The following is an 18566-nucleotide window of genomic DNA, read 5'->3' as shown; positions in this document are numbered from 1 at the left end:
CCATGACGACACCAGCGGCGAAAGAGGGAGAAAAACAGCTACCATAAATAACGAGCGCAAAGGCGAAAGGAAGCGATTGAAAAGAGACAAAAACGAAGTAAAACAATAACATTAAGTCACATCGGCTTCAAATGGCCACTAAGATATGTAACAACTACAAAAGAGAGAAAATTATGAAAAAGAGACACAAACAAACCTCCAAAATTTGCAAGACACCAACTCTTAAGAGGACATGAAACACTAAACATATAAAGGCTAATTAACACCATGGAACACTGCCCTCAAAATCAGGCACAGATGTGACACTGTCTATGAAGCTAGATTTAAGAAAAAGGTCTGGTTACAGATACAAAGCAAACAAACAAAAAAATACGTGTGAAACTCTGCACTCAAGTTTCAACTTACAAGTACGAACTTTGACCCGATTTTTCTTCCTTTCAGCTGAATGGTCAATGTCATGACAATCACAAATTTAACTAACATTTTTTTTGCTTTGTATCTGTAACCAGGTAATTGGGGAAATATTTTTACACACAGAAATCTTTTTTACGCACACACAAATTCTTTTTACACACACACAAATTCTTATCTACAGATGCACAAATATACGCATTCTGATTTACAAGTACAAAATATTTATGACCACAATTTGAGCACATAACCATGCTGCCACATCAGGCTTAACCACCCAGTTTTAGGTTTAGTCAGTTTCGTCTAATATGTGTAAAAACAGCATGAAGTACACATTTACTTTTTAATAAAAGTAAAAATATACATTGAAACTCCCACTGTCGCCATATTTTTCCCTATTTACTATTTAGATTTGAATATCTCTGAGTGTGTCAGGTGTTTTTTCACCTGTTCTTAAACTTCTTGACCCTGGTCCCAGACAAAGACCAAAATATTATTATAAAAGAAATAAAACTATGAGTAAAACTAAATAAATAAAACATCAAATATAAAGTAAACAAACTCTGGGCACAAGTTATTACCATTAAGGTATTTCATATCTGTACTCTGTACATAAAATAAATGTCATAATTTATTCTACACTGTTATACTCTTAATGGGTATAATTTGCTGTGTGTTTGGAAAAATATGTTTTTACATACAAAAAGCAGGAAAAATAATGCACATATGATCTGATCACCATTTGCTGAGTCCACTGTGTGCATTTGAAGATGAATATGAATTTACTTTAAACAATTATCTTGGCAAAATACAGCTTGATTACTAGATTGATTGATTATTTGGGCATTTTGCATGAACATATACCAAAATTCATAATATTCAGTTAATTTTTTAAATGACACAAACAATATAAACATACAGGGAACGCCGAAGTCAGACCAACCTATGACATGCAATGTAAAAGCCCAAATGAGTTATAGAACAATGAAAACAATGTGTATGTGTTGCCTTTAGGTGTTGTAGATCTAAATAGGTTTTGATGTTTTTATCTGTCATCATTACCAATTGAGTTTACGTGAAATAAAATGTGTTAAATAAATAAATCAAAAATGTAAATAAAATTAACATTGACATTTAAAACATTTTTTAAATAACACAAAGTAGGTGTGAAAACAACACAAAGATATAAAGAATTCTCAACATTTTATCCCTGGAAACGTTCCTGGATATTAGCTCCTGTGAAAATGAAAAATGACTGAAGAAAGGTAAGCAAAAAGCTCCTACAATAAGCAAAGAAAAAGAAAAACAACCATAAAGGTTAATAAGAAGCAACAAGAGGCACACAGAGCTGTTAAAGAGGCGCGAAATTAAAAAGACAGTTCAACCTGCGTAAAATTCAATCTAAAGGCTTTATCTATGAGTCAGATTCTTTAAAGAAACTGTGACGCTCTGATTTAATATGTGCTCCAGTTAACCTCCCGTCCAGAAGGGGGCGCTGGTGCACGCCGAGCTGTTTCTGTTTCACCCGCCACAAACTGGCAAGAGCACTGGAGGAAAAAGAAGAGGAAAAGTCTTTAGCGTGGTTTATCCGGACGGATTTTGGTCTGCTGAAGATGTGGCCTTATAGACACCATGTAGAAGTCACCGTGGAGTTTTGTGAATGGAAAACGTTCTTGAAGAAACGAAGGTTAAAATATGAGGCTGTAGCGTGACGCAGGTGATTTTTCCCCCCCATTCAGGTTGAACGTATTTAGTTAACGGCACGTGTTTCCATGAACACGTGGTGGACCCGATAATTTGTGTAAATTGTGTTCACTGAATTAATTTACTTATTTTCCGCCACCATGCTGTAAGAACACTCTCATAGGTTGTAACTATGTGGATAAGGTGTTACCTGACAGCTTAAAGGTGGAATCCTGTGCAGGATGTGCATTTGTGTTTATTTGTGCTTTGTCGTCGTTGCTTGTTGCACAGGGTGGTACTGGAGGTGATATCCGGAGTAATCATGCGGGAGCTCCCATCCTGAAACACGCAGATCTCCATGTGGCTGAAGCGACCGGCAGATGCACACGGTTCTTAATATACTATACGGTACAAATGAAACACAGGGGAAGTGACTTGAGTTAGTTAATGCCAAAGCAAAACCACGTGTCTTTTCAGGATATAACCAGGGTGAGTGTGTTCCCAAGCCAAAAAAAAAAAGTATTCCACTTATAATAATGGATTGGATTTATATAGCGCTTTTCAAGGCACCCAAAGCGCTTTACAATACCACTATTTATTCACTCTCACATTCATACACTGGTGGAGGCGGCTACAGTTGTAGCCACAGCTGCCCTGGGGCAGACTGACAGAAGCGAGGCTGCCATATCGCGCCACTTATCCCAGTCTGTTCCATCACTACACTTTATGTGGCTTTTATTCAGAGTGTCTATGGAGATGTTGTTTTGTACTGAATATTCTGAATGGAAAGTTACTTTCAGCTGGTCCCTTATTCATAAGCAGTCACCACAGTGGGTAGTTGTTTGATTTGAACCACTGCGTTAATCTCAAGCAGTTTGGACTGTTGTAATGCTCTATCATCCTTCTTTTATCATCCTTCTATTAGTTGACAAAGCACTGAGTGGTTTGGCCTCCCCAGTATTTATCTGACTAGGTCAGTGTCTATAACATAGTCTGACCTCTCAGATCATCATGCAGATGTTTAATTGTCCCCAGAAATGCATGTAATTCCTCTTTTCACTAGCATCTACTCAGCTCAACTTGGTTTTAAGCGCTTTCCATTAAGTGGTAGTACCTGGTACCAGGTTGTTTTTGTTTTTTCTTGGCCGGGGTAAGTCATGAGAGCAACTCTTTCATAAGATTCAAACTCACCATTTTTGAAGGGGAAACGAGGGAAATTACTACACAGTGACCAAAACAGAGTAGAATGGAGTGGAGCCGAGGAGGTGTTGTTGGAAAAAGGCAGTGAAAAATATTGTGCCGAGGGTGCTTTTCAGCTGCTAGTGCTCCTGATCTTTGGAACGAGCCACCTGCTGACCTGAGATCAGTTACAAACAGGCTCAAAACCTTTTGTTCTCCCAGAACTCAGCTCATAAGTGTGAACTGGTGTTTTACTACTTTGTAGTAAGTTTTATTTTACAGTTTTCATTTTAAACCTACATACCTTTTTATGTTTTTATCTTCTACCCATTCACTTGTCAAGTGAAAGGTCGTTGGTTCGATTCCATCTGGAAATGAATTTCCCTCTAGGGGTTGTATCAGGAAGGGGATCTGGATATCAAACATGCAAAGCTACCCTCTACTGTGACTCTTTTGCCAAGGGAACAGCCGAAAGCTTGAGTGTAGTGAAATGTACTCTATAAATAAAATTACAGCTTGAATTTTGAATGCATGGCTGAATTCTGTTTTGCTCTGGATGTAGTAAATACAGTCAGACACCATGCGACATGAATGCTTTCACAAACTGACTCAGCAGGATGAGGGTGCTCATTGTGCTTCTCATTCTTATGTCAGAGTGAATACATCAACGGCCTCGTTCCTTCAAAGCGATTCAGCCGGTATATTAATGATCTGTTGCTCAACATTGCTTGCTGTCTTCTTCCCTGTCGATGCTCTGTGCTGTTGGCTTGTTTCCTGTTTTATTAGCTCAGATTTATCTCAACGCTTTGGTTCTCCTTCTGTTTCAGCAATGTCTAAACATTTACATGAAGTGCAGCTCGACCGGTCGGCAGCCTCTGGGGAACATCCCGAGGATGGTATGTTATTAGACTTGTTAACTTAAAGGCATGGGCGAATTCTGGTCCAGCTGCTCTGTGCTGGATACAGTCAGACACCATGCAACAGCCACGTCTCATTTCCACTAAATTAGTGGATGAGTGCCTTCCTCAAGCTCATCCAGCTGTGTGGGAATGAGTACAAACACACATTTGGCTATTCCTGATGGTTTCATATTGATTTATTCTGTTTTTCTAAATTCTGCAGGATGAAAGCTCCCAAAGCAAGACTGTGGGGACAACGGTCAACACACTCAAATCTGTCTGAAGTCGGTGAACCTGTGATGTTTTTTTTGATGTGCATCTCACTCTGTTGATAATAAACTTTAAAATTGCAATTCTTTTTTGTCTGTGTGTGTCAGTGTTCTACTTCAAGCTTAAAAATGCTGCAGAAAGACAGAAAAGCACAGAATTGCAGAGCTGAAGTACCCCTCCATTTGCAGGACTTGGGGTTTTACATGTTTTAATAAATACATTCATAGCATACAAGTTAAAGTTACACTTCCCTTGAGTTGCTGCCACCAGAGCATACTCTGCATATCGATTAAGTAGGCACATAGTTCTCAAACTGTAAATACACGCAGGTTTTATATTCCAGCCAGATAAACTGCAGGTATTTCCCACAAGGTTTCACAATAGAGTATAGACTTAACTAAACTCTACATTTTCCTCCTGAGTCACTCTTTAACATTTGAAATATAAACAGTTTTTAGAGTGCGAAGGCTATAAGAATACCATGTAGTGCTGAAAAAAACTTTTTGTTAATATACAGGGTGTATCAAAGAAAATAATCGGATTTAAAAGCGCCTTAATTCCACAGCCATTCGCCGTTTAACGATCAAAAGACGGACATGTGCTGTTAGAGCAGATTCGAGTTTTACATGGTTGCTGGTAAGAAGCTTAACAACAGCAGCGACTCCAGACATGCTCTCCAAAGTATGGGCGAGGTTTAACTGCCGAGGGAGACACATCAGGCATTTGCAAACGTAACTTTTTGTATATTCAGCCATGTACTTTAAAATGTACCATAAGTTTCTATGTTCATTAAAAAGTACAGCCTTTTGAAATCTGATTATTCTTTTTTGATACACCTTGTATTTGAGGGGCTGCATTCAATCTAAAGAACAGCAGCTGCATTTTCATAGGACACAAGCTGACAATGGGTTGAGTACACTTTTAGAACAAAGCAAGCACAATGTCACCAGTGGCATGGTTGAAAATTTTGCCAAACATTTCAGTCCTTGAGATAAATCAATCCCCCTGTAGTCACTACGGCTGCTTTTAAAAATGCTGCATTATGCATAAACTAGTTGTAGCAGTTCTTTTCTACGAAGAAAGAAGTTTAAATGTTTCCCCATGTAAAACTCAGCACGTGTCAGTCCACGCTGCTTGTTACTGGATGGGCTCGTCCGCTTCAGTGGCGATCGAAAGCAGGATGGTTTTGGCCGTGTTCTCAAAAAGTGCTGCTCTGTTCTGGGTTTGGCCCTTCTTGACCCAGTGGCCGTAGATCTTAAAGGCGCACGCATCTATGAGCTTGCGGATGGGCTTCACGGCGTACGGGTCGCTCTTTATCACCTCCTTGGTGATGGGCTTGGCACGGCGATAGTTGCAGTAGATTCGCATTGTAGCGAGAACGGTCAAGCAAATAACCTGATGGAGAAAGTTCAGAAAAGGTTATGGTTTCTTTATGAACTATCAAAGACAGTAAAGTTGTAGTAGACAGAAATAGACAGAAATTTAGGGGGGAGCAAGATCCAAGTTTTTTGGAATTCGGGTTATATTTTGATCGAGATATGATAAAGATACCATAAAATATATCCCCCAAATATGAAAACTATTAAGATTTTTAGTTTGATAAAATCTTGTGTTTCTCACCTTGAAGCGCCTGAACGGAGTGAATTGTCGTACTTCGTGCACCACGTACTGTGAAAAGAACGAGTGGTTCAGAACATCTGTAGCTGTGAAACGCTGCCTTGGATCCACCACCAGCATCCGCGAGATCTGGAGGAAGAATTATTTTAGTTCCAAGGTTTCAACCTTATCACCTAACTTATAAAACTGAGATTGCAACAAACTGCGAAAGTAAGATTACCAAATCTTTGACCGTGTCTGAGCGGTCTTCCCATTCAGGAGAGGAGAAGTCGTACGTCCCCGCTAAGATCATGCGCAGCATCAGTATCTGTTTCCTGTGCCAGAACGGTGGAGAGCCCGCGAGCAGCGTGTACATGATAACACCTGAACTCCATCTGCAAACACGAGCCAGAACAAAGTTTATCTAGTCTGTTCACTGTGCAGTGTGTACATGCATAATCTAATCACCCGGAACACGTATTAGCCGAGCCACACAACAGATAATATGAGTCATTATTTTGTACACAGGCTTATGAGATAATTCTAACACACTGCTGAGGTGCATAAGATCAATTTTGGTAACATGAGAGTAAAGCTGACACTCCCTCCTATTGATATTTTTGTTACTTGGTAACCGATTTCATGGTCGCTCACATGTCCACAGCTGTACCATATCCTGAATGTCCTGCGTCCATAGAGCACTCAATGATCTCAGGAGCAAGGTAACCAGGAGTCCCACACACCTCTGCATTACAGACAGGAAGAGTAAATACATGTTATTATAGGGAGCATATTCCCTGATCTTTGTCAACATAAAACCACTTTTACAGAATTTCAAATAAGCGCTTAAGAGGTGTTCATTTACATGTATTCATGAGTCTATCCTTGTCTACATGCAGAATTGTTCTTAGGCAAGAACCCTAAAAATTGCCCTCAGTGTGTCTGTCAGTGTGTAAATCAGGCGTGGAGGCCATGGGTTTTGAATCACTAGTTAACCTGAACTAAACTAATGTGTTTAGACTGTGACGGGAAGCAGGAATACCTGGTGTAATCCCACACAGACACAGAGAGAACATGCAAAGGCTACAGCCAGGATTTCAACTGGGAATCTTCTTGCTGTGAGGCAACAGTGCTGACCACTCTACCACTGTGCAGCCCTATTACAGCTGTTGTGTCTGCCCAAGGCACTCTCTGACTTCTGTATGACCTCTGTTATTTATGTGACCCATAAATGATCCTGTGCTGTTTTACTATTTCACTGTTTGGAGATCCCCCTGATGGTCCTTTAAAGACCTGCATGGGCAGGTCTCTGCAGGAACCTGGGTAGATGTGGAGGGAACACCAGTATTTTTCATGACAGAACTCTGTCACCACTTTCCTATACAAAATACACACAGACATGTCACGCAAAGTTTTAAGACGCCCGCCATTTCCTTCGATTTGATTCATGCTGGTGGATCTAAAACCCATCTGAATAGATTGGAGTCAAATTTGACCCAAACGGTATGTAAGGGTTAAATATTTACTATCCTCATTGTCTATTAATATCTCTACAACTACAAAAGTGACACACAAATAGATGATATATTAAAAGAAAAAAATAATACAGTATCTTAGGGAAGTGTTTGGCCATCACATTCAATGGGAATCAGTGCATCTCTACTGGAAAGACAAAACAAACTCTTTCAATTTAACTCAGTCTGGTTCAATTTTATTTATACTGTTTAACCGATCCAATTCACAGCAATATTCACCTCAAAGGGATTTACACTGCAGGCTAAAGACCCTGAAAACCACTGTGTGAGTGAGCACTTTGAAACAGTGTGAAGGAAGAACTCCTTTTACCACAACTGGTTGGGCAGATCGAGCTACTTCCAAAAGAGTGACTATTGTCGGTGACTGATAAAAAAAAAATTGTGTGAGAGGTGGAGTACAAACTTTTTGGGTTCTGAAGGAGGGCACGGCAGAGACAGTGTGAGAACTTCTGCTCACAGCTTCAGATTCTCCTCGTTTTTATCATCATCAAACCATTCAGCATGCTCTCATGCCCTGTGGATGGAGATCTCACCCTGGAAGAGAGGTCTACATCCCGCTAGAAATATTACATTACGTTGAACAGCATTGTATTGATTTGAGAAACTCAGTACAAACTATGCCAATGTTCCACCTCAGCATAACAGAGCCACAAGATCCCCTCACTCAAGAGATTAGGTTTTTCCTTTAATTTAACATCCATCTTTAGGGAACATCTATAGCATAATTAAAGTATTATGCATTTAGACATTAATTGAGCACATTTAGATTAAGTGCTGCTGGGTCAAGTAGATCTCCAGCCTAATGGAAGAAGCTCATTACGTCTTTACCGACTGAACAAAACTATCCAGCGATGCACAGTTTCATTAGACGCTTGGCATTTCGCACTGCTAATGATCCAACTTCTGAGAAGTCTATTTGAAAGGTCAGTGTACTGTGAGTGTCCGGAACTGCAGCAAATAGATCAGAGTGTCCTGTTTCTTAACCTTTGTAAGAGCAGCTAAGAGAGCAGGGAGCTGTTGTGCAACCAGACCCAGATTCTCCGCTCACCACCAACAGCTGATGTCCTGACGAGTGCACTGCAGGCTGTAAACTGTAACTTTAATATTCACTCAACTCAGTGGTGGGTCTGAAAAGATGCACTGGTGTTTAACTGACAGCCAACCTGTGAAAGTTTTTAATGCTTTAAGTATTTTTGTCATCTTTTGACCAGTTGTGTGATTACAGCCACCAGGTTTCTGAACTGCTGACACACTTTGCAGTAATGGAAGCTTTCACTGACCTTTGAGCGTCTGTCCTGGCTGAATCTGCACAGCGAAACCAAAGTCAGTGAGTTTGATGTTCATGTAGTCGTCTAAAAGGATGTTCTCGGGCTTCAGGTCCCGATGAACGATGTTCTGGGTGTGGAGAAACTGGACCACCTCCAATAGAGACCGCATGATCTTCCTAAAGACAACACGTACAAACTTTTAAAGAGTCCTTTTAAGAGTTAGCGGAATTTATCTGTTTTTTTTATTAAATAACATGCTCACTGACCGTGTTTCCTTCTCACTCAGTGTAACTTTTTCTGTGAGGTAGTCAAAAAGTTCACCCCTCTTCATTCTGGGAAAAAGAAACTAAAAGCTTTGGTTGATTTTCACATAAATACCTGTTCAGGAATCATCCATGTGAAACACTTACAGGTCAAAAACCAGGAAGAAGAAGGCCTTGGACTCATAGCAGTCTTTGAGCTGAACTGGAGAAGAGAGTTACTTTGATATTTGGCCATGTTAGAAGAACAAAGTTTAAACGAACCCAAGTTTTCCCAGTCAAACTGATTAAATGAAGCATGCGTACTGATGTTCTCCTGTCCGTAGACTTTCTTAAGGATGTCGATCTCCTTCACCGTCGCCTCTCTGATCTCTTCGATCTCCTGCGGCGTCATCTTGTCGGAGGGGGTAATGTCGATGATCTTCACCGCGTACTCCTGAGACGTATGCTTGTCGACGCAGCGGCGCACCACGCTGCTCACTCCCCTGAGGATGAAAAAAAACACATCAGCCGTCCGAGCTGCACATCTGTTGTTTTTAGGTTTGGGTAGGAGGGCAACTTGTGATAACTGCTGGATAAAATGTTCTGTGACCGTCACAGTGTCTTTCATCATGAATCATGTGTTTAACCGTTTCAAAACAGCACTGTTTTTGGTCAGAAATCAGTGACATGGTCAGACTAAAGGAAAGTATTGTGTGTTTTTACCATCTTATCAGTCTGACAGAGCAAGTAAAAACAGTGAAGAATGTGCTTGTCATGAAGATTGTCTTGTTTATCATTAACGTCCAGGAAAACAGAGAAAAACATCAAGTAAGCAAACTGAAAACCTTACTGCTGAAATTAAATTCAGAGGGCGATTTATGAATGAACAAGAGAAACTTCAGGGTGACCACAGTAAAGGAACTCCAGTGACTTTTCTCTGAATGAAGAATACTAGAAGAAGGACACATTGTCCACATCCTGTGACCTCCTGACCTGCATGTGGGAAAAGGGGGTGAAATTACATAATCTATCAGACCAACGGCCAACACTTTGTCTGAAGCGTGCTGAAGTTAATAAATGTGGCCTCCTTGGATAATGTGTCTTACGTAACAGCACCACCCTCTGACAGCTGGTGGACTGAATGACAATGAGCAGGCCCTGGCTCGGCTCCCATTTCTCAGGGGCTTGTGGGAAACTTTGGGGAAAGTGCTTGTTCTGTGCAGAGAATGATAGCTGTTTGAACCGAGGTTTAAATCTGAGGTGTGTTGTAACATTAAATGAATCTCTACAAACTAATAGCAAGTAGATATTTTACCATTTTTTGTGTTCTGCCTTGCTACTCTTTGAAGTTACTTTGTGTAAACTCTGAAGAAGAGACGAGTTGGGTTAAATTCACAAACAATAAACCATTATTGTTTTTTGGGGTTTTGCTCAAGTGGATCTTTATCCTGGAACCCTCACATGTGGCTACATATAGGTCTAGTTTACCTAATCTTTAAGAGGTAAAACTGTGCACTCTTTAGTCCAAAGTCCAATGGAGAGTTTTCTGCTCAGCTCAGTTGGGTGAACCTCTGCTGTGGGTCACGTTACGACGACGGTTTCGTAAACATACCTTCCCAGAATCTCCTTGGGCTCATACTTGTCGTAGAACTCTTTGGCTCCCACCCAGTCAGGGATCTCCTCCTCCTTGGTCATGTTTGCAGCTCAAGGCTAATAGTACAGAAGTATCTCCTCTTGCAGCTGACCTCAGGCTGCAGGCAGAACATGCATTCAAAACAGCAGCATTTTCACTAAACACAGCTCTACTTTAAGGCTTTTTGCACATCTGATCACACTAGAACTGCTTCCAAGCTGTTCTGACGGACATTCACCAGTTAGCTGCTTCACCAGCAGGAGCTGTCCAGATAAGATATGTGTTTGGGCACCAGGCGTGCCAGCTGTATTTTGTAGGCCATACTGTTCAATTTAAAGCTTTATCAGCAGAATGTTAAGTAATTAAACTGCATTATTACAGATCAAGCTACTGAGTGATACTTAAGTAATCAAAATCATCAACAAATGAATCATTTAATTGTAATTATTACCAATAACATCATGTAACATATGATGTTACATGATGGAGTACAGTTACTTTAGGCATTTTACACCTACTTAAGTATATTCCCTTAACTGCTAGGGCGTCGCCATAGACAGCGATACCTTTTTTCCTTTTAAATTGCAGTGTGATTTATTTTAATCCATTTTATTTATCTTTAAGTATTCTTATTTCCTTTGGTTGTCCCAGTGCCACTCCGTTTAAAGATTACTAGAACGTCCCTGATCCCAATTAATTACTTACCTTGAAACTACATTTTAGTGTTTACAGGAGACAAACTTCTCATATCTACTCATTTGGATGCACTTCCGGCGCAAAAATCTCAAGAAAAGCTTCAAAATGATGATGATTATTAGCATTATTTCCATGTTTTTAGGATTATAACGGCCTATAAGCAAAGTTATTATTAAAACCTGTCAGAATATAGACAGGGCTGAAACAGAAAAATGTGGAAGTTCTATTAGTGTGGAGATTTCTGAAAATCATACATCACTTTGAACCCTTAAATTACTGAACTCATGGTTTTTAATGGAAATCAGTTCCCACTTCTCCATCTGATTACTTACATCACAGGAAGAGTTTGTGGAATAAATATTTTCTGCAATTCTGTGAATAAATGTGCAAAAAAAGAGCAATGTTTTCATAAATATCCAACAGAAAACGTGTAGTTTGGACAGTCTCTTTTTACTGTAGTCAGAAACGAGACTGGCCAGTGAATGCGCACTGAATACTGAACAGGAATTCGTATTTTACAGCCTGTAACATGTGCCAACATCACTGTGTCGCTTCAGTTTCAATAAAAGAGCAGTTTGAAAATATGATGATGGTCTCAGTAACACGGCTGTGGTTAAATTTTCCTCTTAGATGCTCTAACGCGCAAAACATCTGATTTTTAAACATCTGATTTTAAATGATAAAAAACAGATGGGCGACTTTTTCCTCCCGTCGTTACAACATGTACCCACCTGTCTCCTTTCACTTCTTCCAGTAAAGCAAACAAAAGTCCAATAAACTCACAGAACGTGTTTTGGGTGAATACAAGAAGCCATCGTTTCAAACTTGATGTCATACCAAACACAGCGCAGACTAATAAACAACCCACGCCACCACGTGTGAACCCGTTCAACTGCTCACTCACTGTCCCCGAGTGACCTGCAATATAAACGCATTAAAAGGCCGGCGTCCCTCACCGTGTCCGTCAGTCCCTGATACGAAGACAATCCATCATCAAATCGCGCACAGTGAGTTTCTGAGGACGAACAAAGAGCTGCAGTCAGACTCCGGCGCTATGGCGCGTTTGCTGGTCTGCTGCTGCCATGCTGCAGAGGGTGAGCTTTAATGTCAGGTGCCAAAAATAACTATTTGCTTCGGCAGATGCAGAAGGACACCCTGAATGAGTCCTTACAAAAAACCCCATCCATGAAATAATACCCCGCGGCTCGTGCTCTCGCCACGACGCTTTTAGAGTCAAAACATTACTTCACGCGCAGGTTGCAGCTCGTGAATTTTGCGCTGAAAGCAGAGTGACGGGACAGGTGCGGGACACCCCTTTGTAGCTGCTGAAGTCTAATTAAAGAAAGCGCAGGTGAAAACAAATGCTTCAGTGTAATAATACAGAGCGCATATGATGAGGAGACGTGAAAACAACAAAAAAAATAAAATAAAATAAAATATTAAAAAAAAAAAAAAAAAAAAAAAAAAAAATCACAGAGTCTCGTTTTAATTCAAGTGCTTTATTAGTCTGAATCAAACCCAGCAGCCAGAAGGTGAAAGTGGCCTTTTTTTCCTCTCTACAAGTCTTGCCATGAGAGACAGGATTTAAATTAAAAGCATGCACTGACAACTGAAAATAAACCTCAAACATGAGCTAAAACCAAAATATATAAACATTATTTATAAGACTATGATTACAAGCTCTGCAGCAGTCTGAGAAATGAGGCTGTCCAATGACAATTGATCATTAAAACATGTTTATTGATTGTGAATTACACCCTCTCAGTATCTTTAATAAGGAGATGTGATCTTCATTCTGCAGATAGCATCTCTTCTCATGACAGACCTGTAGAAAGAGATAAAAGAGGACAGTTAATACTTTAAATCGTTTAAAATGACTTAACATACTTAGGTTAAGGCTCCCCCTTATGGCCACACTGGGTATTACAGGAGTTTAGAATAGTGCAAAGTCATTTGGCTTTGATGTGTGAGCGACAAAGGGCTCATTCAAAGCCTCGATGCTTGCTGGGTTAAACTCAGTTTGAAAAGAGAAAAATGAGACTGAAAAAGCAACAGCCTGATGTTGATCTATTTGATATGCATCAGGAAGATCCAGTACTTTAACAGAATTTTATGTGCGATGAAAGGAGCATGCTGAAAATGTGCAACAGCTTGTGCGTCTACCCCCCCATACGTAGTAAATGTTTAGCTAGCCGCAAATGCAACAGAAACTATAGCATTTCGCAACTACACTCACTTTAAATATATCAAATTACTAGGGGTGCAACGATACACGTATCGATATTGAACCGTTCGATACAGTGCTTTCGGTTCGGTACGCATATGTATCGAACAATACAAAATTTGTAATTTATTTTATCAATTTTCCTTCTGACGATGCTGTCTGTGTTGAGCGCTCAGTGGATCTGCGCTCGACAGTGCAGCCTAGGCGGAGTAGTCGAACGCAGATTCACTGAGCGCAGGGCAAGCTAGCGAGACAGAAGTTAAGCTCTCCTTGCAACATGGCAAATTGAACCTTCCCCTCCCTCATTCAGATCTGGCGTTTGGTTTTCATGTGACGTATGACCCTGAAGGTAAGCGCTTCATGGACTAAAGTAAAACAGTATGTTGGATGTGCCACGCAATGCTCAATTACATGGGTGGGAGCTAGTGTGTTAGCGCAGTTAGCTCGTTAACGTGTTGGCCGTCCAGCCCCATACACGGGCGATCTGCAGTAGCTCGTTAACGGAGATTTGCCGTGTTGTGGCGTTAACGTCATTTCAACGAGATTTACGCTGACAGCACTAGTGGGAACACAACGAATATGACTGCACATTTATGCCGACATCATCCTAGTGCAAAGACAAGTGGAAGCAGACAAAAACAACAAACACGCATGCTACAAACTTTACCCGAGTCATTTAGACAGCCGTTAGCACAGGATTCTCCTTATGGGGACCTGACATGTTTAATATGCTGCTGAGAATATAGCCCAGAAGAAGCGTATAGTATAGCTTTTATTTTGGAAAGAGACATTTCTCTGTAATAAACTCTCTTTTCCAAAGATGAGCGATTCCTCAATCAGATACAGGGCTCGCAAAATCACTAGCCCGGGGTTAGCGATTTTTCCAGTCGGGCTACCAAAATCTATCTCTGCCCTGCCCGTCGGCCTATCATAGGAAGGAAAAATATATGTCAATGCATTTGCATTCTTTCGGAAATGTAGCTGGGTAATTATGTCATTGGTGAGCCACTGTCAATATGTGACATATTGAAATCGCGTTTGAATTTGCGCTTGTTTTTTTGCTTTCACTTTGCAATCGTGCAAACTGTGTATAGAGAGCGACAGCACTGATCTGTGAGTGATGATAATTTGCGCACCAATTCCTCTGACATCGTCTTATCAATCGTTAGCTTACTATGCAAACATGACAAGTGAAATCTCCCGCAGCAAGCTTAAACATGTGAGAGGTTGATCGCGCAGAGAATCGCTGAGCGTTATGCGAGTGTGTGTGTAAAAGCAGCAGGATATATATTTTAGTTCTGCTGAGCCAAATAAGAGAGGTCAGGGTGAAGAAGTGACAGCCAAAGAAAAGTTTACCACAAAACGGAGAAGTTATGACAAATCAGACTATAAGGCAAAAAGAAAGTGCAGCTTTATGGTTTCATGGACAAAAGAATTTCTGTGGTTGCGATATGACGAGCTATATAACCGGGGCTGCACATAAAAGCACAGTGGTCCGCAGGTGCGCATTCGCTGTCAAAATAAAAAACGCGCACAAGATAAGTTGCAACGCATGTTTGCATACATACGATTTTCTGGAGGAGGACAGACATTTGTTTAGAACTCTTAAAGATGTCGAAGAAGCTCCTTTAAGCAATTACTTTTGTGTTCCTCCACCTCCAAAGAAATGTCAGAAGGAGTCCGAACCACAAAAGAAGCAGGTATTCTCGGAAAAGTAGTTGCAGGAGGTGAGCTGGCTTCAAACAAATGTTGAACGCACAGAGATGTGGTGCGGAATGTGCCGTGAAAATTTAATAAATGACAAATTAAAAAGGCATGAACATTTTTTTTGTATCGAAAAAAATATCGAACCGTGACACCAAAGTATCGAACCGAACCGTGAATTTTGTGTATCGTTGCACCCCTACAAATTACTAATAATGATGAAAAGCAACGACTATAAGACAGCAGTCTCCATTTATACAAAGCCTGGATGTGCTTCACTCACCATTAGCAAACCTGCACTGTTTGAGCACCTCACTGAAGCCCTCGCAGAGCTTGAGGTCGCTCTGGTTTTGGGCACACTCAACGAACTGCCTGAGCTCGTAGGAGCAGGCCTGCTGCTGCTGCTGAGGGGCCCCCTGCTGGTACACAGGCTGGGCCTGGTATGGCTCCTAATACACACAAGACAGAGGATTAAATCATGTGTGTGACAAAGATCAAAACAGAGTTTAACATGTCAGAACAAGCTTCAGTTTTGTATCACAAAGATGGAATATCTTCCATTAATGACACAAAGTAAATATATTTACACATCTATCGATAAAAATGCTGAAATATCTAAAACTGCGATCCTCAAACTGCTCAAGAGCGTGTGGTTTCCAAGTCCTTTTTGTCATAAAGAAAAGCAGAGTAAATGATTAGTCATCACTCATATCTTAAAATCTACTATGAATGTAACTGCATAAAGATAATAGTGATGTACTGGGTTCAGGGTTAATGAGACAAACATCATTATGCATATTTCCCTGCACTTGTGTGAATGTAAATAAACCACGTTTGACCTTTGGACTTTTGTTTTGGTTATAAACGCCCCAAATATTTTTCATAACTGATGTTTTCCTTCAGCAGCAGCTGTGTCTGTATTTTCAAATTAAACTTATCACATGTGTAAACATAAAAAAAAAACAACCCAAAAACCAAACCCAGATTGAGCAGAGGGAGTAATTCATCTTTAATCAACCAGCACTGATTGCACTCAGGAGTCTTAATGAAAGCAAGATGATTCCTTCACTGCTTCTAGTTAAGTCTCAATTTTCATCATATTGTTTCCATCTGGCTGTTATTCTGAGCTACCACAGTGCATGTAACTGCATCCATGCGTTACATAAAATGTGGTGTTTGTTTTTCACCTGCTCCATGTTGCAGAGGCGCTGCATACTGTGTCTCAGACACCCTAATCTTCCTTGAAACTGTTCCAGTCCTGTGGCTGGCTAAACTTGGGCTTACCTGGTATGTGACGTCAGGCCTGGCAGGCTCTGAGTGTCCTCCGCTGAAACCTCCAGTCATGGCGTGACCGATTGTGTGGCCTACCGCCGAGCCTACTGCCACCCCAGCGGCTGTAGACGCCATCTGGGCAAACATACCCGGCTGCCTGGGCGCTGCGGCTGGCGTGCCGACAGCGGACGGAGGCGCCTGCATCGGAGCCGGGGCGTAGGAGGGAGGGGGAGCAGCCCGGGCCATAGGTGGTGGGGATGGTGGAGCCCGGCTGTAACAAAAACGTTTTGTTAAAAACTTTTTAGTCCAAACACAACCAAAAACAGATATGAGCTGACATCTGTTATTCCAGCTATTATTCTGAATCACAGCAAAGGTTTATGAAAGCTTAGATAAAGGTGAAGCTCTGATTCAGAGAATATCTCCACATTAGTAAGACATCAAAGAGCTACTTTCAGCTGATCACTTATTCACAAGCGAGAATAATATTCAGATGCTGTTCTTGATGCAACCACAAAGGGATTTGCGTCTCCTCCTGGGATCTGTTCTTCACTTGCTAAGAAAAAGTGTTATCCTGTAGCTGGATAAAGTAAGCCCACCTGTGCCCAAAGTGAACTTTAAACAACATGTCACTGTGGAAAATAATCAGTCTTTCCCTAAGCAGCTTGGCCTTACAGGTGGAGACATTGGTACAAATGATTAAGCACCAAGAGTCAAAAGTGTTCTTGCAATTCTTAGTTTCAGCTATAAATTCAGCTTAGTTTCGGATATATTTAGTGAAAGAGAAATGAGGGCACAGAGGGATTATTCTTCCCACAAGGAGAAGAGAAACAGACATACTTCCAACCCTTGTGCGACTTATTTAATTATAACTTTGAAGAATAAATTCTCAGTTTAGCTGCAGGTTAGAAGAAAAACTATAGAAGCTGATGCAACTCCACTGGCTTTGCTAGCATGTGGGGATTTGTACAGAGGAAACCACGATAAAGACAATGACCTTCATCATTTTCATAACACAGTAACTTTCTGAGCAATACCCAGATTAACCGGCAATTAAGCTTTAATTGAAATTATCCTTATAAACTACTTGAAGCACTTCATGACCTGCACTTTCCTAACTAACATACGGCACTATGACATTACCTAAACGTTAGCATTTGTGCTAACTAAAAATATCTACTCTACCTTTCTTTAACAAAAGGGAATTAAACCCTAAGTGTTACCTGGCTGGAGGGGGCATCCTGGACGTCCGGCTTCTGCTTCCTCTCGGCATGTTGAACACTTAGGTAAGTTTACTTGCGGGTTTAAATAAATACACACTGACGCTGTTACGCCGCTTTATATTCAGCGACCTTTAGACAATCCGGAACTTTCCGCGTGTTACATCATTTGTCTCCCGAGTAACTTCCGGTGTGCAGGATACACAACAAGGACGATTCCGCCAGGTGAGTGTTGTGTAATGCATTACGTTGTTCACCTAGGCTAAAGGTTAGAATTGTTTTCTGTGCCATCAACAAAGTCTTAAACGGTTTTGCTTTATTCAATATTTGTTTAAAAAAAATGTACTCCGGACAGCTTTTACTTGCTAACTGTTTTTGATATTGTTATATAATATTATTTACATGTTTCATATTGTAGGATCAAGGCCGTCTCACATTGTGCTTCATATCTATTTCTTTGTCCTTTAAACTGTGTATATATATCTGTATTTTTACCTACGAAATGCTGCATAAGGTTTATTCAGAACTTTAAATAAAAAGAAAAAAACACATTTGAACGCATGTGTGTCATAAAATAAGTTAATTATTGTTTGCATTTGATTTAGTTTCTCTAAATCAGATATCATCCATGAATCTTCAGGTCCCCTCTTGCCTGGTAATTCTATCTTCAATATCCACTATCCCTCCTCTGCACATGTCCAAACCTTCTCAGCCTTGCGTCTCTAACTTTGTCT

General features: G+C 40.6%; 2 protein-coding genes, 1 long non-coding RNA gene and 2 other non-coding genes across 5 annotated transcripts; 3 read left to right on the top strand and 2 right to left on the bottom strand.

Annotated features, from left to right (window-relative positions):
- Positions 1-1933: 1933 nt before the first annotated feature.
- LOC120719682 lies at positions 1934-4522 on the top strand. Its single transcript, XR_005692734.1, has 4 exons — positions 1934-2128; positions 2386-2502; positions 4101-4169; positions 4396-4522. It is a non-coding gene; the product is annotated as an uncharacterized LOC120719682 (long non-coding RNA).
- On the top strand, positions 3803-3940 carry LOC120720087. Its single transcript, XR_005692786.1, has one exon. It is a non-coding gene; the product is annotated as a small nucleolar RNA SNORA15 (small nucleolar RNA).
- LOC120720088 lies at positions 4198-4334 on the top strand. Its single transcript, XR_005692787.1, has one exon. It is a non-coding gene; the product is annotated as a small nucleolar RNA SNORA15 (small nucleolar RNA).
- Positions 4523-4608: 86 nt separating the features above from the next.
- Positions 4609-12808, bottom strand: LOC120719679 (phosphorylase b kinase gamma catalytic chain, skeletal muscle/heart isoform-like). The gene is made up of 10 exons (XM_040009084.1): positions 12369-12808; positions 10696-10834; positions 9408-9586; positions 9252-9306; positions 9108-9173; positions 8854-9017; positions 6693-6783; positions 6280-6433; positions 6063-6188; positions 4609-5837 (listed from the first exon to the last, which is right to left on the bottom strand). Exons 2-10 carry the CDS (start codon positions 10776-10778, stop codon positions 5580-5582), a joined length of 1176 nt encoding a protein of 391 aa, XP_039865018.1. The 5' UTR covers positions 10779-10834; positions 12369-12808; the 3' UTR covers positions 4609-5579.
- An 84-nt stretch (positions 12809-12892) lies between these two features.
- Positions 12893-18007, bottom strand: chchd2 (coiled-coil-helix-coiled-coil-helix domain containing 2). The gene is made up of 4 exons (XM_040009086.1): positions 17836-18007; positions 16625-16883; positions 15624-15789; positions 12893-13237 (listed from the first exon to the last, which is right to left on the bottom strand). The coding sequence occupies exons 1-4, from the start codon at positions 17883-17885 to the stop codon at positions 13227-13229; spliced, it is 486 nt and encodes a 161-aa protein (XP_039865020.1). The 5' UTR covers positions 17886-18007; the 3' UTR covers positions 12893-13226.
- Positions 18008-18566: the final 559 nt, after the last annotated feature.

The sequence above is a fragment of the Simochromis diagramma genome, unplaced genomic scaffold (assembly GCF_900408965.1).
Source record: "Simochromis diagramma unplaced genomic scaffold, fSimDia1.1 OVJJ01000344.1, whole genome shotgun sequence".
In the NCBI taxonomy this organism is placed as follows: Eukaryota; Metazoa; Chordata; class Actinopteri; order Cichliformes; family Cichlidae; genus Simochromis; species Simochromis diagramma.
Note: the sequence above shows the minus strand (reverse complement) of the source record. Positions and strands in the feature narration are given on the sequence as shown.